At 39.4% G+C, this 23,880-nt stretch overlaps 1 protein-coding gene across 16 annotated transcripts in view; it reads left to right on the forward strand.

Annotated features, from left to right (window-relative positions):
* The window catches only part of ANKS1B (ankyrin repeat and sterile alpha motif domain containing 1B), a 1,161,043-nt gene that overhangs the window by 719,131 nt on the left and 418,032 nt on the right, over window positions 1-23,880 (forward strand). For 11 of the 16 annotated variants that reach the window (XM_055576310.1, XM_055576301.1, XM_055576326.1 and 8 more), the window contains exon 1: window positions 4,088-4,291. In XM_055576310.1, coding sequence (XP_055432285.1) covers window positions 4,088-4,291 — 204 coding nt within the window. Of the gene's footprint in view, window positions 1-4,087; window positions 4,292-23,880 lie in introns of those variants that run through there. The other 5 variants (XM_055576264.1, XM_055576282.1, XM_055576254.1 and 2 more) reach the window with 1 other exon arrangement.

Below are 23,880 nucleotides of genomic sequence, written 5' to 3' on the forward strand. Positions count from 1 at the left end.
GTTGAACATGACTTAGTGACTAAACAACAACCACAAACAACAAAGTGGGCTAAACAATCCACACCACACTGCCTAGAACATAGTAGCTCTCAGTACCTGTTAGTTTTTTTCTTTCCTTCCTCTTGTCTCACTTTTGGGACTTAGAGAAGTTCCAGTTGAATAATGAGGCCTGTCCAATAATGTGATGTCATGTTTGTATTTCACGTAAAGTGAGAAATATATGTAAACACTATTTTAAAAGTGATCTTCATACCCAAACAAGGGTTCTTTCAATGGTTTGGCTCATGAGAAAAAACTTTAACAGAGCTAGAAGCACCACAATTCAAGGTCTCTTTCTTCTTCCTACCTCTCCCTCACCTCTTCCCCCTACCCCACTGCTGCTGCTGCTAAGTCGCTTCAGTTGTGTCCGACTCTGTGCGACCCCATAGATGGCAGCCCACTAGGCTCCTCTGTCCCTGGGATTCTCCAGGCAAGAATACTGGAGTGGGTTGCCATTTCCTTCTCCAATGCATGAAAGTGAAAAGTGAAAGTGAAGTCGCTCAGTCGTGCCCCAGTTTCTCCCAATTCACTTCCCCTGTGCATGAAAACCTTTCCCCAACATATGAGAATTATTGAATACAAACTGAATGATTGAAGAGTTAAAAGAAAAAAGTTTAGTCTATAGAATATTTGTAAAGTGATTAGTAACCCATATTTTCTCTGAACTGTTTTTGTACAACAGCCTGGACCTTGATATAACCTCCCTCCCTCCCTCTCTCCCTGTCTCTCACACGTGCACGCTCATTCTCAATCTCACTCTCTCCTCTTCCCTCTCTTTCTATTAAGAAATGAAAATCCCATGAAAGTCATTTCCGTGTCATGTGTTCATTCACTTAACAAAGACAATTTAATGCCTAGAATGCATGTAGCACTCTTCAAGGTACTTGGTCCATGGTGTGCATCTTAAGAAATGAGATGGGATTTGAGGAACTGGTCAGTTAGCACATGCCTTACCAAACCAAAACAGTATTGTCATGTTTGCTCAATATAGTGAAAGTGAAGTCGCTCAGTTGTGTCCGACTCTTAGACCCCATGGACTGCAGCCTACCAGGCTCCTCCGTCCATGGGATTTTCCAAGCAAGAGTACTGGAGTGGGTGCCATTGCCTTCTCCCAATTATAGCTTAGGAATGATCAGGAGAAACAATGTGCGTGTGACCCTAAGAGAGGTTGTAGTTGATGCCACTTTAACTCCACTCTGTATCAGCTTTACAACTGGCCAAGGACAAATAGCATCTTGCTTTCAACTTCTTGTACAGGTAATATTGAACAACCCGAATCCCCTTAAATAGATTCCCAAACTGCTACAAACTTTTTGACCTTCTTAAGAGACCTAGGATCTGATTGGTTCTATTTTAAAACCTAGCTGTTTTCTTTTAAAACAAAGAACTCAGAGACTTGGGATAGACTTAAAAAAATTTTTTTAATCTGAAACTAGGAGGATTTTACACAGTTTGAATTGTGAAATGAAAATTGCTTTATTTGGTTTACCAGGTGCATAATGAATTATTACTACTTTTAATGTTAGCCAGACATATTCCTACATTCAAGAAATATATCTTGTACACAAATAACTATAATGTTAGACAAAAAATATTGTTATAATAGATGGCCTGAAAATGCCACTTAAAACAGATAAGGAAGAGATTTATTCCTGTTAGGTGGGATTAGAAAGGGTTTCATAGAGAAAATATCATCACATCTAAAGTCAAAGAACAGGCATAAATATGGAGACATAATAAAAGCAACCCAAGTATATTATAGCCAGTAATCCCACCTGCTTGGAACTTGGGGAAAGAGAAATAAAATTAGAGGATTTGTAGTAATCATGAAGACCCCAAAATGTCATCAAAGGAATTTGGAGTTTATTTTGAAGCCAACAAAAAACCATGGAAGTGTTCTGAAACAAGGAGTTATAATCAAAACTGTCTTAAAGAGATTATTCTGACATCCATGTATATACTAGAATTTGAAATATCAGAGGAAGGAAGATGAACACAGAAGCCATAGTTGTATTAGGCCAGGTGGGCCTGAACTAAGAGCAAAATCACAGTAGGTGTCAGTGCTCTAAACATGAGACAGGAATTTGAATTAAGGGAACAGAGGTAAGAGATACTATGATGAGGGATGACTGGAATTTGGCAACTGATGTCAGTGGTGAAAGAAAGAATATAAGATGCTTTGCAGTTTAATGTCTGTGTGCTTGGGAGGTTGACAGTGCTCTTCAAAAGACAAAGGAAACAAAGAAAGATAAGATCTGGGGGAAGAAGGAAAGTGATGTTTCATTTATTCAATGAATATTTATTGAGCACTTACTATGTGTCAGGCACTATTCTGGGGGGGTGAGAGTTATCTTTAATTTTTAAAACACTTTATGTGGTAAAGGAAGTGTTCTCAGTCTGTGTGACTCCAAAGGCAGAGCTGGAGCCAGTGAGTAGAAGTCAGCTAGGGTTTCCCTGGTGGTTCAGCAGTGGAGAATCCACCAGCCAATGCAGGAGACCCAGGTTCAATCCCTAGCTCAGGAAGATCCCCTGGAGAAGGAGGTGACAACCTACTCCAGTATTCTTGCCTGGAGAATCCCATGGACAGAGGAGACTGGTGGGCTACAGTCCATGGGGTCGCAAGGACTCAGACACAACTTAGTGACTATACACAACAACAGCAGGAAGTAAAATACCTTCCTAATAAGTGGAGGCTTTTTGATAAGTAGTGAGAGCTCTGTTACAGGCAGTATTCAAGCCTAAATTAGATAATATTCTTCAAGGAACTCTGTTACAAGGGATTCCTGCATTAAGAGGGAGGTTAGACTAACCTCTCTGCAAGTTCTCTCTCAATCTTAAGAGTCTGTTCTTTTCATGATCTACTCCTATGGGTTCTATTATTAATCTCTGGTTTCTCTCGATTATTAAATAAATTACTCAGTCTGTCTGCCATTCAGTAAAACTCACACATTTACATCTGTTATTCTTAAATTATTCTTGGTTAAGGCTCTTCTTCTTTATTAAAAAATTCTACCCAGTAATGTTACCTCTATACCTGATTTAGAATGTCAGCCCTGGTAGATTGGGTTATAAATATCAGAGGGGAAAGGGTTTTTTGTGCCTAATAATATTTTTGTTTGTAAGAAGCCTCACAAATGAGAAATGAATTATCTTGACTTCAAGATTGCGATGCAGTTTCTGTATTTTGCAGCAATTCAAGAAGGAAAAAAAAATATCTCAGAGAGGCTCATTTTGATACAGCACGGTAAAGAAAGAGAATAATTGTTCTCCAACACTGTAAAGCTTTAGATCGGAAACATTTATCTGTGCTGCGTTTTAAAAAAATAAGAAAGGGAAGGAAAGGAAAGAAAAGGAAAAAGAGAACCTGTCGGGGGCTCCCCTATAAGCTATAGTTAAAGCTTTGCATTTCCTGGTGTCTTTTGAAACGTAAAATTCCACAACAAATAGCTCTATAACGTATAACCAGTATGAAGATTCAATTCAGTTTTAAGCACTTTAGTTTGCTTTTGAATCTTGCTATTTTCTGCATTTGTTTTGACTGCTCTCATCATTCAAGATTGACGCTTGGATGGGTGTGTAGGAGGAAGCAGCAGCAGCAGGCTTACAGCTTGCAGACAAAAAAAATCTGCCTTATCTGATGGCTATTATTGAAAATGCGAGGTGTAGCCTGGGCTGGGTAATGAAGGGGAGCGAGCAAGGGGGAGCAAGGAGCATGGAGCTGCATACTGATGAGTGTAGGAGTACTTGATAAAAAGAATTCTGGCTGCTGGCCGTGCATTGCTCATTGTGGAGTACTCCAACAATCACACAGAACGCAGACCAGCCTAAGCTGACAGCTTGATATGCCTTCTTCTGCTGCCTGGTTTTGGGGGCTGTGTGACGTACTGGTCGGTAGTAAAGATTAATATGTAAGAAATGTGGAGCTAGGATCAAGTCATACTCCACAGCCTGCCTGGCAAACTATGTTTTACTTCTGACTTTGCTCTCTCGCTGAGAACATTAATCTGTCAAGCTGGCGGGCTCCTTTGATAGCAACTTTCCCAGGAGCATGATGTGGCAATGCCACCTCTCAGCCCAGGACTACCGCTATTACCCCGTGGACGGCTACTCCCTGCTTAAACGCTTCCCTCTTCATCCTCTTACAGGACCCAGATGCCCTGTCCAAACAGTGGGACAATGGTTGGAAAGCATTGGGCTACCTCAGTACGAGAACCACCTGATGGCTAATGGATTTGACAATGTGCAGTTTATGGTAAGACGCTCTCTGTGTCCACGGAGCTGCCTTTTGTCTGTCTTTGCTTCTTATGTGTCTTACACGGCTCAGAGGCAGCCTGATTTGCACCAAAACTGGTCAATTTTATATATGTAACTGCATTAGAAAATTGGATGCCCTTAGGACTGAACCGACTGTGTAACATATAGGCACTTGCTGAAAAATGAGATCTATGTGCATCCATATACATGTGTATTATATGAATGAACCGGTGAGAGTACTATTTATAGGCAGTGAAAGAAGATTAACATTTATATTCTCCCTGTCATTCTTTGTGTGATTTTTATAAATCTGTCATCTCAGAATACCCAGTTAGATGATGATAGCACTCTTCAGTTAATTCTAGATTCCTGAAACATATTTCATTTGGGTGTCAGCACTTAGTGATTAATTAAACAATTTGTTGTGTTTATGGTATGAAGATCATTTTTTTTCCTTATAATTGTTCAATAAGGAGTTTAAATTGTGTGGATGACCTTTAGTTCATTAGCAAGCTGATTCGGATGGTCTATCGTAGAGAGCTTTCGCTTAGTTTACATGCTGATTGAAGAGCAACAAGGTACTGTTTATGATTTTAGGTAGAAAACAAACACTTCCCTCAATTATCTGTCAATATCTAGAAAGAGAGGCTGATGGGCTAAGTACATTCGTGTACTTCTGAATACTGGTCTGCCTGCAGTCTAAAGCTGGTCGTGCAAACTTCCCACTGTGATGAATATAGGTGAGGAAGGAGGATGGGGAACTGTGCAGACCCGTAACACAGCTTTGTGATCATTCACATGCCTCCCCCAGTGCTCATCAGTTTCCCTTGTTAAGCTACGTCATGTCAGTATTACCTTCCTTTGCTTTTAAGGTCCCATCACACATATTACTAATTCCTAAATTTAGAGAGAAAATACTTAACATAGGCATGTAGCACAAAATGGCTTGCAGAAACAATTAATAGCTATTTCTAAATAAAATACTGGAGCTTACACCTGAGGCTTATTAATAATAAAATTGATAACATTATACTGAGAGCTAGGCACATCTTTTTATTTTCATTTTAGATTATTTTCTCCAAGCTTGACTTGACTATTGTAGATTTGAAGATTATTTAAACTGTTAAACTTTTGCTTCTCCAAAAATGTGTGTCCCATGAGCTTTATTTTTTAAGCTGCATCAATGTAGTGAGACATATGAGCCCTAAGTAATTGTACCCATAAAACTCTTAATGAACCCACTTTTAAATAATGAGACATGCAGCAACTATTATTTTTCTCATGTCTAAGAATACTGTCACTGATTAGACAGATTGTGTAGCTATCAAAAGAGGGGGGAAAATAAAATTTTCTTCAGTTGCTGTGAGAGTCTTAGGACAGACGGAGTAGAATTAGGACAGCCTTAGGACACTAAATAGATGACACTAAGAATTAGAGAAACTATTACATTTACTGCACATTTGGATGAGTCTTTATTCTTTCTGCTTATCTCTCCTTGAAATAAGACTTTCTCACTCCCACTCCTCAAACCTGTGTCCAGATTTATTCTGGTCCCGTGAGAAGTTAGCTAGGTCTTTGGATTCTCCGGATCATTGATCTACTTTGAAAGATTTTAATTCAGCATAATTTTCCTCTGAATGTTAAACACTTTAGAGTAAATATAATCCCTTTTTGAAAACCCAATGCAAAGGTTAATCAAACATGTTTCCAATAAGCATTTGGAGATTGGAAAAAAGCATTCATGAATAAAATATGTATAAACACTCCAAAATGTATCCAGGAGGAAAAAAATCCTGGACATATATGACAAAACCAAGGTCTGATCCTCTCCATAGACTTTTGACTTTATTTTTTCAATTCAAATTATTGTATATAAATTTTCAGAAATTACGAACACATAGTTAATTCAGAAAAATCAAACACTTTCTATACAAGACAGAATTTTAAAAATTTGAAATCTCATTCAGAGGAGTTAATTATGGAAATGAAGCAAATCATAAAACAGTGTCATCAATTATCACTTTGCATGCCGCTATACACCATTTATTTGCTACTAGCATTATACAAAATCAATTTCTGTCTCTATAAAAATTATTTATTAATCTCCATAATCTAATTTACATAATTATGAACTTAGTTAAAGTACACTAATATGATCAGCCAACTTTAAGAAATAGGTTTCATTAATGTGGTGAAAAATCTGTTGGACCTGCTTAGTCTCCATTCGGTATCATATTCTAGCTTTTGTTTTTCTTGAAGCGCATTCTGACCTGCATTTATTCATTCTGTTGCCTAAGCAACAAGCACCACACTCCTATTAACTATGATGTAGTGCAGGACTTATTTATTTTTTAGAACAAGACAGTAGAGACATCAAAAGGATATAATTAATGTTGGTTGAAATATTGTAGTGCATCCATGCATAGATATTCTTTATTTAGGAAACATTCTCAAGAGTTAATTTTTCATTTAATCAATATTCTATAATGAATATGAGTTTCAAAGGGCCCATATAAGTAAATTTCAAAGTATTTATTGAAAGCTTTGCAAATTTTTTTTGCAAATTACTGTTCTACATACTCTTACACATAAACACAATATATGAATGATTTATCCACACAGCTGTGATTAACTTTAATAAAGATTTTTTACATCAATTCCTAGGCAGAAAAGAAGGACCTTGTTAGAAAAGAAGGACTCATTTATTTTTAAATTTTTATTCATTATTGTTTATCCTTTGGGCTCTTAAAACTTATTCTTGATTTTATTTATGTATCAATCTTTTTAAAATACCTGAAAGTTAAAATTCCAAACTTTTTCTTTATGTATCTGGTCCTGGTTTGCAGAATAGTTTTGCACAGGACATTTATGTGTCCTTAAAAATATAAAATAAGTGGAAATAGGTACAAAGAATAACTACAAAATTACACTTAAGACTTTGGGAAAGTTTAGATCTATGTGGCAAAAGTCCCTTCAACACAGAAATCCTTTGTCTGAAGACTTGTTCAAGCCCCGCTCTACCTGTCCATCTCCTCTGAAGTCACGTATTATCAGCTCCCATCGACTTCAGCATGTCTACCTGCTACTCACTAGCCTCTGGGAGTGCCGCCATGGTCCTCTGATATCCCACTTGTTTTCCCCAAATTTGTAACATATAGGATGTGTCTGACTTTCAACATTACTTTTTTTTCACTAAGGAGTTTAAGTATGAAATGATTACTGTATAAAATGCTCATGATGATTTACTTTCTTTTTGGATATAATTCCATCATGTCTTTTCCTGTGCTAATGGCTGCGTCCTAATATGTAAGCCTCAAACTATCTGTTCTTGTCCTGATGAATACTCATTTGTACACTCCCTCAGCTCTCACAGCTATTCCTTTCCTTCCTCTCTGTCTTTCATCCTCAAAGGTCTAACTCAATTTCTTCCTTGTTTCTATAGCTTTTCTTAAGGGCTCCAGTACTTAGCAGCCTCTCTTTTCTCGATTTCATGTAGAGGTTGTATTTGGCATGAAAAATTACATTTGGCATGCCATTATTTACTCTCCAGGATTGGGAGTTAAGTTTTCACTTGAATATATCTTATCTCCCCAACTAGACTAGAAGGTCTTCGAGTCCAAGTTCTAAATATTCGATTTCCTTGCATTCCTAGCACTCCTAGCATAATGTAGTACACACAGAAATCTCCCCATAAAAACCAGATCCACAGCAGATTATTATAGATGGACATCCAGCCAAGGACTAAAAGCCTCATCCTGCCAGTGGGGACATAGAGCATTAGTACCTTTTATCCATTCATGCAACAAACACTCCTTAAACATTTCCTATGTGCTAATAGCATTATTAATTAAATTACTAAGGGTATAACAATAACCCTTAAAGGGTATTACCTTTGACCTCAAGCAGGTTACAGTATCGCTCTTAGACCTATCATATTATTTGCATGAGCATTGCATATACATTCCTTCATGTGCTAACACAAACGTGTATACACACGTTATATCATGGGGATCTTGTCATTCATCCTTTCATATAAGCACCATCCTTCAGCATATTACTTACCAGGAATTGTTTTTTCAGCAGCAAATTACAGTAAGCAATGGTAGAGGTAAAAATCTATCATAGCATGGAGTAGAGTAAAGAAAGATATAGATACTGATAACATCTAAACACTGGTAGTGTTATGATAGATTTGTCATCCAAAGACTACAGTAAGAAGTTTCTCTTACTTGGAGGACTGACCCCTAGCCTCTCATGTTTCAGCGGACAGTCATATTTGTAAACTCTAATCAAAAGGGGAAAGGAAAGAAATTATACCAGCTCATTATTTTAGCACGTCCTATGCTTTCTAGCAGCTGACTTGGATGCTTTGACCACTATTAAAATTTCAAAATGCATACAGAATAAGAGATAAAAATAATACCAAGGACCCTATGTGAATTAGCATTTTTGTACACTTGAGTAGGTAGCATTCATAAAGAATTTACTGAAGGTCAAAATGAGTACTGCCTATTAGACACAGAAGTAGAGTCACAGAGCTCTTGGAAGTCATCCATTTGAACCAAAGATTTGAGCAAGATTGATCTTATAAGTATTTAATTCAAACCTTTTTTTCATTTTTGTGGTGCATTTTACATGCTAATAGACTTACTTCTTTTCTTTTCTCTTGCATAACTTTTCTGTAATAAGAGCACCATTTGCAGTTGACCTGATAAAACTGACCTTTTAAGTATCTTAGCAGCATATCTTGATCCAAGTAAGAAGTTAAACTTGGGAAGCAGAAAAATAAATTATCCCTAAAAAATAAGACTAATAACCTCCACAATGTTTTCCTGTTTCAAATATTGTTTAAGAAAATGTTATAAAGTTACTGAGATTTAAGGGTATAAGAGAAATATACCTGCCACGCTCCCTATGCCTTCCTGTTTCTGAAACAGATGGCTTTATATTGAAAGGGCAGTTATAATTCTCCATATTCATTTAGGCCAGTAGTTACATACCCACTTTTGAAAAAATATCTTTTTTTTTTTTTTCAATTATTGGCATTTAAAATCTGTTGGTAACCAAAAGTCAAAGCCAGGAGGGAGTTGTTCTTTATCTAGACAACAGCTTAATTACAAGTGTAACAGGCAACAGCCTTACAGTGCTGTGAGAGAGGACTGAAGTAAGACTTCTTGTGTCCACTGTCTTGCTTCTGTATGGCTTGATTTACTCACCTGTTAAATCAATGTAATGAGAGGTCTGGGAGAAATGTTCTTTGGGCTCGTTATTGAATATTTTGAGCTCTTTAAGGATGCAGGGTATGATAGTGGTGCTGGCAGAGCTATTAATTGTTCTTGTAGCTCTCATTAGCCTTGGAAGGACACTGACGGCTTGGGAGCAGAAAGTCAGAAATGAGGGCATGTGCAGGCATGGCCGTCTGAGAAGGATGGATGGCCTTCAGAAAAAACAGCAGTCACAATTCCAATCCAGTGACTCTAAGGAGAATCAAGCCTTTCCTCCTACCTGGAAGTTACTCTGATTACATATTTGAGCATTAAAATATGCTGCCCCATTTTCTAATAAAGCACTACTACAGCTACCGTTCCTAACTAATGCTCACACGAAACGGCCTTTAATTTAGTCATGCAGCATATTTGCATACTTATCTCCAGTATTGCACCAAATGACCAGATCTTTGGGATGAAGAATTTAATCATGAATTTTACAGCTTACTAAAACTGCTGAATTACAGACTGATTTTAAGAAAGTCAGCCACAATCATATTTCATCTCTTCTTTAAATGGACAGATCTCTCAATGACCTCGATTTTCTCATTTCCAGTCACCTCCTTTACCCCTATAATCCAGCCTGCTTCCCAACTCTTCCACAAAGTTTGTTCTCTTTTAAGTAAGCTGTAACCTCTTTCTTACCAAGTCTCCACCCCTACCCTCTTTTTTTTTTCTTACTTCATTTCTCTTTGACCTCTTTCAATGACTGATTTTCACTCTCCACTCCTTATTGGTACTTATTCCCTTGCTGAAATTTGTTTGGTTTCTGTAACATTACACTGCCCTTTCCAATCACTCCTAGTCTCCTAACCCTCCTGCCTCACAAAGTGGAGGTTGTTTAGTCACTAAGTCATATCTGACTCTTGCAACCCCATGGACTGTAGACTGCCAGGCTCCTCTGCCTCCCAAGGTGGTGGTGCTCAGTTTGTCTACCCAGTAGGGAGATCACCGGTTCTTGTATTAATAGATCCGTAGCTGTCCCTACTCTTCAGTGCTTTCTACCTGGCATCCAGTACCGTCTAGCTACTCAATAAACATTTCTGCATACATGTCTGAGTACCAAATATTTAGCACACTTGCTTCAGCCCCACTCTACTTAAAATCTTTCAATGATTCTCAATTACCTATGGGAGATTATATTTACAAAATCCTTAATGTGGCTTTCATATTCAGGACCCTTTCTGACCTGCATGATCCAACTTATTTTCTAGCCTCATGTGTTATTTCATCTCTTTACTGTTCTCCAGAACTGGCATTTTTCTGTCATTGCCTGGCCTTTGCACATGCTGCCGCCTCTGCCAAGAATGACCTTCCTTCCCCTCTTAACTCCTTTTTATCCTTTAGATCTTAGCCTGGTTGTCACTTCTTTTAGCCGTCACTTCTTCCCTGACCTCCCAAGTATGGGTTCGGAACCCTTCTTTCCCCTTGTCTTACTGTGCTATATTCCCTATTTACTTGTTCATCTACCCCACCACCTCTGCCACCACAAACACTACAATGGGGTTGGCAAACTTATTCTATAAATGGCCAGATAGTAAATATTTTAGGTTTTGAAAGCCATATGGTCTGTGTTGCAAGTATTTGACTTGTCTATTTCTTCATGAAAGTGACCATAGATAATATACAAATAAATGGACCTGACTGTGTTCAAATATAACTTTATTTACAAAAAAAGAGGCAAATCTAGTCAATAGGCCATCATTTGCTGCCCTTGCACTTGATTTTGAATTTCTTGAGAGTTAGAAAAATTCTTTGATCCTCTGCATCTCCAAGTACAACCTCTGACTTACACATATACACACAGTAAATGTTTGATGAAAGGAGGAAGAAAGGAGAAAAGGAAGGAGAAAGGGAGCAAGGAATCAGGCAGGTGGCTCCAATAAGGTTTCTGAGAGCCTGTTTGATTTAAAGAGATCCCAGCCAATAGCTGAGGATATTCAGAACAAGATCCAGTCTTCAGGAGTCTGTCAAGAGCAAAAGGGGGGTTTTGCTCTAACCAACCAGGCTGGAGTATATTTTCAGTAAGGGAACTACACAGGCATAGGAACTAGAAAAACACAGCTGCAGAGGAAGCCTTCTATTCCCTCTGTTTGGAATTCCTTTCTCTTCCCTCGTCACCTCATTTTGCAGCATCGTTCATTGTGTAGCATTGATTGAGCTTAAGCATCACGTCCTCCAAGAAGTATTCCCTAATGCCATTTTGTCATCTAGCTAGCACAACTGCCCTTTCTCTGTGCACCTCTGGCATCCTTTTCTTACCCCTAAGCTAGGGCTTATTATATTTCATTGCAATTATGTTTTCTGTTCAGATGTCTGCTTTCCACCCTAGAAAGTGAGATCCTAAGAGGCAGAAAGTAGGTCTTATTTATCTTTGTATTCCTAAAGCCTAACCCAGGGCCTGGAATATAGTAGCTTCTTAGTAAATATTAATTGGATGACATTTTTAAGTTTTATTTAGTTTCATATATTATATAAATTATATCTCATGTAACTTTCACATCTTCCTATCAGTATGGGGTCGCAAAGAGTCAGACATGACTGAGCAACTGAACTGAACTGAACTGAACTGAATAATGAAGATAATGAGATTCAGAAAGTTTTAAAAACTGCCAAGCAGCACCTAGAGTTTAAAACCAAACTGCTTTGACTTAAAAGTTCCTGTTCAATTCACTAAAACCATACTGTTTCATCATTCCTCCCTTCATTCATTCAGTGAATGTATACAGAGCCCCTGTTAGATTGCAAACACTGAACAGAACAAGGGCCCTGCCATTCGAGCCCTTGAAACTTGGCCTATTTCTGGTCCTTTAAGGAACCTCTTCATCTCATTTCTTCCTACTTTTCTTTCTCTTCCTCACTGCCTCTCCAGAGGACCTCTGTTTTACCAAGACCAGAACTCTCACTGCCAAACAAATACATATCTTCCTTTCTCTATTCATGATTTCCTTCCTGCCTAACATAGCCTATTTCTTCCCTATTCCCTATTCAAGACTTGTTCCTTAAGGCCTTAGTCTTTCTGCTTGCTCTGCGGAGACTTCCTCTACTGATCTGGACCCTGCCCACCCCTTCAGCTTCACCTCTTACCCATCTTAAGATGGGTTGAATTATTATAGTCTTAATTGTGCCACACTTGCTCACAGATCCATGCCTTTGCACACACAGTTCTCTGCTCAGAACAATACTTTCTTGCACTTATTTTTAGCCTGAGTAACTCTTACTTCAAAATCTGACTCAGAGTTTCCTTCTGTAGACCCTTTAAAACAAATTCTTTAGTATTGCTCAACTATTCTTCAGCAGCCTCTCATGGCACCCTGCTTATCATGTACGGCGGAATCATCTGACTTCTTCCCCTAGGAGAAAACAGTGTCTGGTTCAGTGTTACCTTCCCAGTCACTAGCACATAGCTGATTCTTGCATGAATTTTTCCGGGGCTGCCACACACTGGAGGGCATGGACTACAGTGATATATTGTCTTACAGTTCTGGAGGCTGCAAGTCCAGTATGTCAGCAGGTGTCAGCAGGGGTGGGTCCTTCCTCTGACAGCTCTGAGGGGAGCATGTGCTCTATCCCTCTCTCCTTGGCTTTGCAAAGATGGCTGTCTTCTCCTCATGTTTTCACACTGTCTTCCCTCTGTGTGTGTCTGTCCAGTTCCTCCTCTTATAAGGACACCAGTTATATTGCATTCAGGTCCACCCTAAGGACCTCATTTTAACTAGACTATCTCTGTAAAAACCTTGTCTTCAGATAAAGTCACATTCTGAGGTACTAGGAAGTTAATACTTCAACATAAGAATTTGAGGAAGGGACATAATCCAACCAATAGCAGTTCTCAGTAAGAATGTATGAATATGCATCCTTTATTATACCTCACATTGCCAAACACAATGCATAATGGTTACTCAGTAGATATTTGCTTAATTGAATCAAAGTCAACCTACTTGAGGTTTATGTGAAATTGAAAATGTCTAAAGAATCTGATATTACTCTTTCATCAATGGCAAATGCAATCTTCCTGATAGCTTACTTAGTTTTAGTTAATATGAGAACCAGCAAAGCCAGAACCAAGAGCTTCCTACCTCTCTAGCCCTACACTCTTTCCATTTTACTTTGCAACCTCTGTTGGCCCCTAAATAAATCACATTTACAAAAAATGTTCATTTGTTTGTCATCCTTATAGTTGATGTCTATCTGATAGAGATATGCCAAAGGAATAGGTGATTAAACAAAAGTTGTGTTTTATAGAAAGGAAAGAAAATATAAGCAATTTAATAATATAACTACCATTAATCAATAACTTGTTAAATACTTTTTTCCATATATTGTATTTCCCTCTCTCACAAATATTATAAAGTATGTAGTGTTATTCCAGTTTTAAAAAATGACAAAACTTGGCTGCTGTGGGTGTTCACTGCTGCGCATGGGCTTTCTCGAGTTGCAGCGAACGTGGTCTGCTCTGCAGTTGCAGCGCGCAGGCTTCTCACTGTGGTGGCTTCTCTTGCTTCAGAGCACAGGCTCTCAGGGGCACAGCCTTCAGTAGTTTTGGTGTGTAGGCTTAGTAGTTTTGGACCACAGGCTCTAGAGTGCGGGCTCAGTAGTTGTGGTACACGGGCTCAAGCATGTGGAATCTTCCTGGAGCAGGGAATGAGCCCATGTCTGCTACATTGGAAGGTGGACTCTCAACCACTGGACCACCAGAGAAGTCCAAAAGTTACTTATTCAGAGACTAACTATCTGGCCCCATGCACTCAAGATTCAAACCCAGGTCAATTTGAGTCTAAAGGGAAGACATTTTTAGTAAGAGTCGCTGAGGCAATGTATGTGGGCAAGATGAGGAAGTATGGGTTCTGGACACACAAAAATAGCATGGGCATTTTTGATTCTTGGGGTGATACAGGGGATGATGATTCAGAGGAGAACCAAGAAGAGGTAAGAGAGAAGAAAAATCTTGCCTCATGCAGAGAGTAGGCAGTCTAGATTAAGGAAATTTCCTGCCACACAGGGTCATAAAAATAAAGGTATACCTCTGAGTTTGACCTCAGACCACGAGACCTTCTGCATGGGACTCATTCCATGCATGCAAGAGACACTACATGAAATGGGAGCAATGTTCATGGAAGATATGATTACACCTTTTGGATATAATGCAAATGGAAGGCTTATTACAGCTTTTCTAAGAAGTAATGAATATGATTATAAATGTCTACAAATTTTTATCCACAAGATATCCATGAGAGAGACATAGAAACATCTTACAGGGCATTGCTTGCATGTCCCTGACTTCCTAGTCTGGTCTGTATGTACCATGCACATCATAGACGTTGGGAACTATTCATTCATTTAAGAGCATATGAGCTGAAAGAGTAAAGAGCCCCTGTGACTCTACTTACAGAAGTATCTTAGGAGGAGAGAAAAATGCAATGAATTATTAACATAGGCTTCTGCATATCAGATGATTGGTTTCTGCCCTTTGAGTTAACAGAATTAAATTTCAGGTGGTTAAACGTTTACCTTCTGTCAGACTGAGCAAAAATGACTAAGATTCATAACCAAAGCATTGTGAAACATCTTGACTTTATAAGCCAATATCTGTTCAGATGGTTGGCAGGAAGAATAAGGTTTGTCCTTCCAGAGTTTTGAAGGAGATCTTGGAATAGGAGACCTAGAATCTAAAATATGTCCATTTTCTTTGACAGGAGTTGTATTGCTCATTTTTATCAGAAAGAGGTAACCCTGTGAAGAAGGAAATGAGCGTTTGGTATTTGTTAGGCCTTTATAGCTATATAACCCACCCAGTTGTCAGTTAGCTCGGAACAAGGAACAAGGGACATACAGGCTTGCCAACACCGACTACAGAAATCCCTCACTCTGTCAAAATGAAATGCACAAAAGCCATTCATACCAATTAAGTCATTTAAAAACTGCTAAATGATTGACAGGAAACAGGATGAAGGGAATGTTACATAGTTTTTAAAAAATGTGATGTGCTTACTTTCTGGTAAATAGTTATGAAACAGTGGAAATAAAAATACCATATTAAATATCATCACACTTCATAGTCTTTAAAACTCTTACATACATATTTTCTCAATTAATGGAGGGGGCAAAATTAATTCTACTTTCAGTTCTAGCATAGTGGCCTGGCATTAGGTAAGCCTTTTTCTCGGCAATCTCTGAATAAGCTCAGATATAACCTGATTTTTTTTCAAAACCCTCCCTCAGTGCTGTGTCTTTCCTAGATGCTTCTCCTGATTACATGTCCTCCGTTCATTGCCAACCTTCTCATAAGAAATATCTACACTTTCTAGCTTCCCCTTCTACTCAATACAATCAGGCCTCAATACAATTAGCATCTGTCAGCATCCTGAAATTATTTTTAAGTGGTGACTAGTTAACTCCGAATTGCCAAATACAGGACACTCTTTCCAGGCTTTATTGACTTCTTATTTCTGTGGTCTTGGTCTCTGCTGACCACCCTTTTTCTGCCTGGCTTCTATATCCTTGGCGCCTCCTACCCCAGCAACCACTGCCTCTCTGGCTCCTTTGTAGATCCCCCTGCCTCTGCGTGTCCCCCACGATTCAGCTCTTTCCCTCTTCTCCTCTCACTCCACACATTCACCTTAGGTGACTTCACTTATACTAACAAAGACAAAAGTTTTCTGCTCTTATCCTATATTGAGACTTCAAAGTATCTGAAAGTGGAATGATCTTTCCCCCAAAACTTGTCCCACAAAAAAAGCAACTAATTGGGTAGAATGATGATGAGAGATCAAGTGAGATGAGGCTGGAAAGGTAACCACTGGATTTGGTAACATAGAGGCCCCTGAGAGCTTGACAAGAGCACACTCAGTGGAATAAGAGGCACAGAAGCCATATTACATTGGATTGAAGAAGTGGTAGAGTAGACAACTCTTGAAAGAAGTTTTGCTGAGAATGGAAACACAGAAATAAGCAAGTAGCTAAAGAGTGATTTGGGAGTCAAAGAGGTTTTTTTTCTTTTAAATCGGAGGATAGTTGCTTTACAATGGTGTGTTGTTTTCTGCTGTACAACAATTCAAATCAGTCATAATTATAGATCAGATCAGATCAGATCAGTCGCTCAGCCGTGTCTGATTCTTTGCGACCCCATGAATCGCAGCACGCCAGGCCTCCCTGTCCATCACCAACTCCCGGAGTTCACTCAGACTCACGTCCATCGAGTCAGAGATGCCATCCAGCCATCTCATCCTCTGTCGTCCCCTTCTCCTCCTGCCCCCAATCCCTCCCAGCATCAGAGTCTTTTCCAATGAGTCAACTCTTCGCATAAGGTGGCCAAAGTAGTGGAGTTTCAGCTTTAGCATCATTCCTTCCAAAGAAATCCCAGGGCTGATCTCCTTCAGAATGGACTGGTTGGATCTCCTTGCAGTCCAAGGGACTCTCAAGAGTCTTCTCCAACACCACAGTTCAAAAGCATCAATTCTTCAGTGCTCAGCTTTCTTCACAGTCCAACTCTCACATCCATACATGACCACAGGAAAAACCATAGCCTTGACTAGACGAACCTTTGTTGGCAAAGTAATGTCTCTGCTTTTGAATATGCTATCTAGGTTGGTCATAACTTTTCTTCCAAGGAGTAAGCGTCTTTTAATTTCATGGCTGCAGTCACCATCTGCAGTGATTTTGGAGCCCAGAAAAATAAAGTCTGACACTGTTTCCACTGTTTCCCCATCTATTTCCCATGAAGTGATGGGACCAGATGCCATGATCTTCGTTTTCTGAATGTTGAGCTTTAAGCCCACTTTTTCACTCTCCACTTTCACTTTCATCAAGAGGCTTTTGAGTTCCTCTTCACTTTCTGCCATAAGGGTGGTGTCATCTGCATATCTGAGGTTATTGATATTTCTCCCGGCAATCTTGATTCCAGTTTGTGTTTCTTCCAGTCCAGCGTTTCTCATGATGTACTCTGCATATAAGTTAAATAAGCAGGGTGACAATATACAGCCTTGATGAACTCCTTTTCCTATTTGGAACCAGTCTGTTGTTCCATGTCCAGTTCTAACTGTTGCTTCCTGACCTGCATACAAATTTCTCAATATATATATATAATTATATATATATATATATATATATATATATATATATATATATCCCTTCCCTCTCTATATATATTGCCTCCCTCCCCCTTCCCATCCTACCCTCTAGGTCATCCCACCCCTCTAGGTCTAGCCATACTGGGTTCCATGTGTTATACAGCAGCTTCCCACTGGTTATCTGTTTTACATATGTAGTGTATATGTGTTAATGCTACTTTCTCAATTTGTCCTACTCTCTCATTTCCCTGCTATGTCCACAAGTTCATTCTCTATGTCTATGTCTAAAGGGAAGATTTTTTTTTAAAACAGGAGAGACTGGGGTCACATTTGGCTACTAAAATAAATGATCAGGTAGAAAGGGAGCTATTGATATTGGAGAAAAGGAGGGATTGACTGAATGAATAAAGGTGAGATGTTTTTGGATTCAGAGACAAAGGGAAGAATTGTCTTTGATGGAGACATTCCTATTGTAGTAGGAGGAAAGAGAGAGAATGGGTATTCTAATGATTAGTGTATAGGATGATGAGAATATAGATAGGGCTATGTTCCTTCCAATGGCTTCTATTTTCTAACTTATAAGACATTGGCATAGAAGATTTGAAGATAGAGAAGATATGAAAGAGTAATTTCAAAAAGTAGGAAAGAAAATTTATAAAGAAAATGGAGTAGAATTACAGGGCCATGTTGAGGGCTTATTTGAGATTTTTAATCATCATGCTCAAAAGAAATTAGAAAGACAGTTGTGCTCTAAGCTACAGAACTGCTTTCATAGTTTGACTCCTTCTCCTACTTGGTGTGAGATAGTGGGTTAGTCACTTAACCTCCCTGAGCATCAGTTTCCCAACTTCAAACAGGAGCTAGCACTGCCTGGTTCACAGGGCTGTGGTGAGAAGTAGCTTAAGGCTAGCCGTGTGCTTTCAGTAGGCAATGAATCATGATGGTGACCAGAGTGCCTCTTCCATTTAGCTGGCAAGCCACTTTGGAATTATTGACAGCACAATGATACACAGAAATTGCTGAAAGTCCTCATAGCTCTTGCCCTCATAATACATGGGATACAAAGGAAAAGCTTCTATGAATTATGCTAGAAACACCCCAAATACCCATAACCCACCTATCTCAGTGACCTTATGTTGAATAAGGTAACTTACTCAACTCTAAAGTACATTGGAAAGTTATGTCACTGTAACTCACAATTAATCAACCACATGTACACTCAAAGAACTGAGCCTTTCAGGCTTAATGGCCACAAAGTAGCATATGCCAATGGCAGAGTACAGTGGGACTTCCAAGGAACCAGACGGCATTTAGCGCTTTCCCTAAGAAACACACTGAAGGACACCCACCTGCTCACAGCAGTTTCCTTAACTATGGTCAATCAAATTGTGGTAATTAATTTATATGTGAATATTTGAATACTCTAGAGTTTTGTAGCTTTGTTCCCAAGGATGGGCTTCCCTGGTGGCTCAGACGGTAAAGCGTCTGCCCGCAATGCGGGAGACCCGGGTTCGATTCCTGGGTCAGGAAGATCCCCTGGAGAAGGAAATAGCAATCCACTCCAGCACTCTTGACTGGAAAATCCCATGGACGGAGGAGCCTGATAGGCTACAGTCCATGGGGTCACAAAGAGTCGGACATGACTGAGTGACTTCACTTTCACTTTCTCAAGGATGACTAACCTAAACTTGCATCCAGACTATAAAGTATATTAACAAATACTATGAACTCTGGGAGTTGGTGATGGACAGGGAGGTCTGGCGTGCGGCGATTCATGGGGTCGCAAAGAGTTGGACACAACTGAGCGACTGAACTGACTGACTGACTGACTGATGAAGTATATTAACCAATGCAAACTTTGAACACTGTAGCATTTTGCAATATAAATTTATGTTTCAGATATGAATCTTTTACACTTTAACATCTGTTGATGAACTAGAGTGGAACATAGATGAACATTTGTGAAGGGGCTCCCAGGAAAATCTTTTTGAATGGATTCCTTGGAGATTTATTCATTCATTCCTAAGGAAACACCTATTGAGTACCAAATATACTCATCAAACTGTGCTAATTGTGGTCAAGACTACAGAGAGGCATACAATAGGCTCTTGTTAAAGATCCTACAGTCTGCTCAGGGAACTAAGACTAGCATACTTAACAGCTAAATAGCAATACGCATTCAAATAGTAATAAAGGACAACAGTGTAAATGTTTTCATAGCATAGAATGCAACTGTGGGAAAAATGAGTGTTAGAATCTATGAATTTCTCTAAGTCATGAGAAGGAAGAGACGTTGATGAGCTGGCGTGGTCAGAGCAGACTCTCTGGAGGAAGTGGGCTTGGGCAGGATTGTGTAAACAGTGAAAATGGGACCAATGGAATCGTCAACAAAGGATATAACACTGCAAAATGCATATAGTGTTTAAAGAACAAAACAGGTACTGATTTGGCAACCATCCTAGGGATCATGCAATGCCTCTCTGAATTAAAGCATTACCCACCTTGTGAAATCATGGTTCAGATACTGCACATTCACCATATGGAGAGACAGCTTAATGATCCATCACTCTGCCCAGATAGTCTCACCCAGATGGCAGCACACACGTGCGCATCACACATGCAGATAGCAAGGGAGGATGAGCATGGAAACATCTGTCTGACCAACTTGCCTTCTATTTCCAGATAATGCTGAAGGAAACAAACTCACTTGAGTTGCATTAGGTGTTTATCCAAATAAGACCCTCTTTCTGAGGGAGAGTATACCGTCAAAGCCAATAGCAAATGTTTTTTAGTAGTTTCTTATCATCTTGAATATCCCCATATCCTCTGAAACTAAATTTATTCACTTGTTACATCCTTTGCTTCTTCAAAGATATTCATAGCTCTCAGCTATCAATATCTAAAGAAATCATCCTCACTTTCACACTGGAATCATGACCACTGCCAAAAATACCTATCACCTCCTCCTTTCTAAAACTCAGCTTATTTGACATGTTCCAAGAATTCAAAGGAGGAAACATTTGCTTAGCTGCCACTTTCATGTGAAGATATTATGCTAGGGCTCCTAAATACAAAACCTGACATTAATAATAATAATAACACTCACATAATGCTTATATTCAGACACTGTTCTAAGTATTTTTATATGTTAATTATTTTAATTCTGTTGAAATGAATAATATACCCATTCCCTCCTCTCATGATGCTAAGAATCTACTGGAGAAGCATACATGAAAACAGACAAATTCCTGTGGCACTGTAACTGATTGGAATTTTCATTCAGAGTATAGTGCTGCTGCTACTGCTAAGTCGCTTCAGTCGTGTCCGACTCTGTGCGACCCCATGGACTGCAGCCTACCAGGCTTCTCCGTCCATGGGATTCTCCAGGCAAGAACACTGGAGTGGGTTGCCATTTCCTTCTCCAATTCAGAGTATAGTGGTGGCCCTCAAAATGAGTGACTCAGTCAAGGCTCTGTAAAAGAGGTCAAGTTTATACTAACTCTGAACAGACTGGGAAGATGCACAGCCTGACAAAGACTGAGTAATAGAGCATCCTCTTGGGCAAGTGGCTGCTGCTGCTGCTGCTAAGTCGCTTCAGTTGTGTCCGACTCTGTGCGACCCCATAGACGGCAGCCCAACAGGTTCCCCCGTCCCTGGGATTTTCCAGGCAAGAGTACTGGAGTGGGGTGCCATTGCCTTCACAGCATGTAATTATCACAAAGGCACTCAGAGCAATATCTAGTGGTGTTTGGGTGCAGGTGGGGTTCAGGGCCAAAAAAAAAAAAGGAACACACATAAAACCTGAGAGGTCAACATTAGCCAGATGGGGGAGAGACTACTTTTATTCTACTCCAACTTGGATGTACAGGGCCTGCTCTGTGTAACTGGGAATGATGTGTTTATTTATTTCTGTCTTCTGATGCATGTGGATATCTGCTTTCCTTCTCCCCCTGCACCCTTAGCCCTTGCTGTTTGGAATGCCTGAAGGAAAGGTCACTGCAGGGTCTTCTCCTTCTCTGTCACCCCAACAGAACCTCCTAGTGAGCATTCAGTGCCAGTTGACTGACTGGTTAATCATCAGCCTGGGGACTGAAGGTGATTATCTGTGCTGCCTGACAAGGCCAAGTCCAGGCATGGTAATTACATCGGCAACTTCTGGTGTCAGAGATCCCATTGAAAAGCATTTTATTAATACTAATTCAGAAGGCTGTTCTGTAGCTCGGGGAAAACAGTGCACTTTCAAAGCTGTAATCAGAGTTTACCATTTCAATAGCAGTCTTCAGAACTGAAGTCTAGATGCTAAAAATTAGGGCTTCTCTGCTTCCTGCTATACCACAACCAAGACAACAGTAGCGCTAAATAGGATCTCCCTCCCTTGTGTCCTAGAGAGCACTCTCGGAAATGAAAAAGAGAAAGAGATTGAGTAAATGGATGAGTGGATGCCCGTGACTGGTTAATTATTTTATTTATCTCACCCTCTTCCAGAAGATGGTTTACAGTAGGCATAAAGACAATTTAAACAACAACACGGAAGCAGGGGAATTCAGACAGTGAGACTGACAGAAGAGAATGCGCACTTGAAAAAAAATTTTTGAAGTAATACATATATACATCTATTTTAAAATCAAAACAAAGGTGCCAATAAAATGTAAATACAAACAATTTCTTGCCCTCTTTGCCCCACTTATGGCCCTACTCTCCAGAAGTAGATACCTTAAATGTTTCTGTAGTTAGTCCTTTGGGAGTTCATCTCCATATGATATGCATATGCCCTTCTTTCTGCCTCCTCAGCTTTAGATATCATTAACTGACATCTTGATATGAGAGTGAGGATTTAGCTAACTTATATCGTCATCTCTTCTCTCTCTCTGTGTCCCTGTTCCCAATAGATTCACAGGCTAAATCATAGCCCACAGAATCAGATGCTCTGAAATATCACTTTTTACGTTTTAAATCAACCTAGTTTTGACTCCATCCAGAGCCAGAATGAAATTCCACTTCCATTGGTATTGGCTTCTGTTGTCACCACATAATCCTAGAGACCCAAGTGTGACCAGCAAAACAGGGGAAGAAGCTATGCTGTCTGGTGGTCCCTGCTGAAGTGCTCTGCTGTGGTCCAGGCTTGTAGCAGTACATTGAATTCCAGTATTTCTCTGCCTCCATACCACTCCTGGGTGTGGGACTACTTATCAGGGATGAAAACCCCACACCTGGACTCCTACTCCAACCATGATGAGGTTGGTCGTGATGATGACAGTCAAACCATACACCATTCACACTCATGCAGTTATCTCAGCTAGAAACGTGAGAGCTATCCTAGAACTTACCTTTCACTTGTTTCTAACAATTGTTTCCTTTTCCTTGTCACTTCTGATTGCTTTTCCATTCTCGTGCATTTCTGCCTTTATATTGTCCCTGGGTTTTCCACAGTCTTTATCATACTATTTATTTTTTGGAACTTCTTTTTCCCAGGAAACCCTCCTGTCCCAAGCTGAACTCACTCTGTGGGACTGCCTCACATTCATCATTCAGGAACTCTTTACTGTACCCCTGAATCCAATCCACTGTTTCTTGGATATTTTCCTTTTTCTTGATTTGATTTCTCATATTGCTGGAGCACACACTCAAATAACTTTAAAAAAAAGAAATAACTGAGAAATACAGGAGAGGTGAATGTCTAAGCCCTTGTGAATCTAAAAATGTCTATTTCATGCCCCCACAGCATGAATATTGATGCCCCCACAGATGAATATTGTGATTTAGTTTGTAATTCTAGACTGAATCATATTTCTCGAGCTTGGCAGACATTGCTTCTTTGTCTTGTAGCATTTGATGTGGTTGTGGATAAGTCAGACTTAGTTCCTTTACAGATGACCTTTTTCCCTCTCTGAAAGTTTTCAGGATCTTCTTTTTATCCTTGGTGTCCCAATGTGTCACCAACATGTGACTAAGTGGGTGTCTTTTTCATCTGTTCCACACTTTTTAAGCACTTTATATATAAAGTGGGACATCTTCTTCCATTACTTCTTTGATTGTTCCTATCCCTTCATCTATTCTGTTGCCTTTTCAGAAATTCCTTTTGGCCAAATACCGGATTTCCTCAACTGTTTCTCAATGTCTCTTATCCTTTCTCTCATATTTACCATCTATTTCTATTTTTATCTTATACTCTAAGAGGTCGAGTTCAATGTTTAAGCTGACTTTTTAAAATTTTGGCAATAATATGTTTAACTTCCCAAATCCCTTTCTTC

Source organism: Bubalus kerabau, chromosome 1, assembly GCF_029407905.1.
Source record: "Bubalus kerabau isolate K-KA32 ecotype Philippines breed swamp buffalo chromosome 1, PCC_UOA_SB_1v2, whole genome shotgun sequence".
Classification (NCBI taxonomy): Eukaryota; Metazoa; Chordata; class Mammalia; order Artiodactyla; family Bovidae; genus Bubalus; species Bubalus kerabau.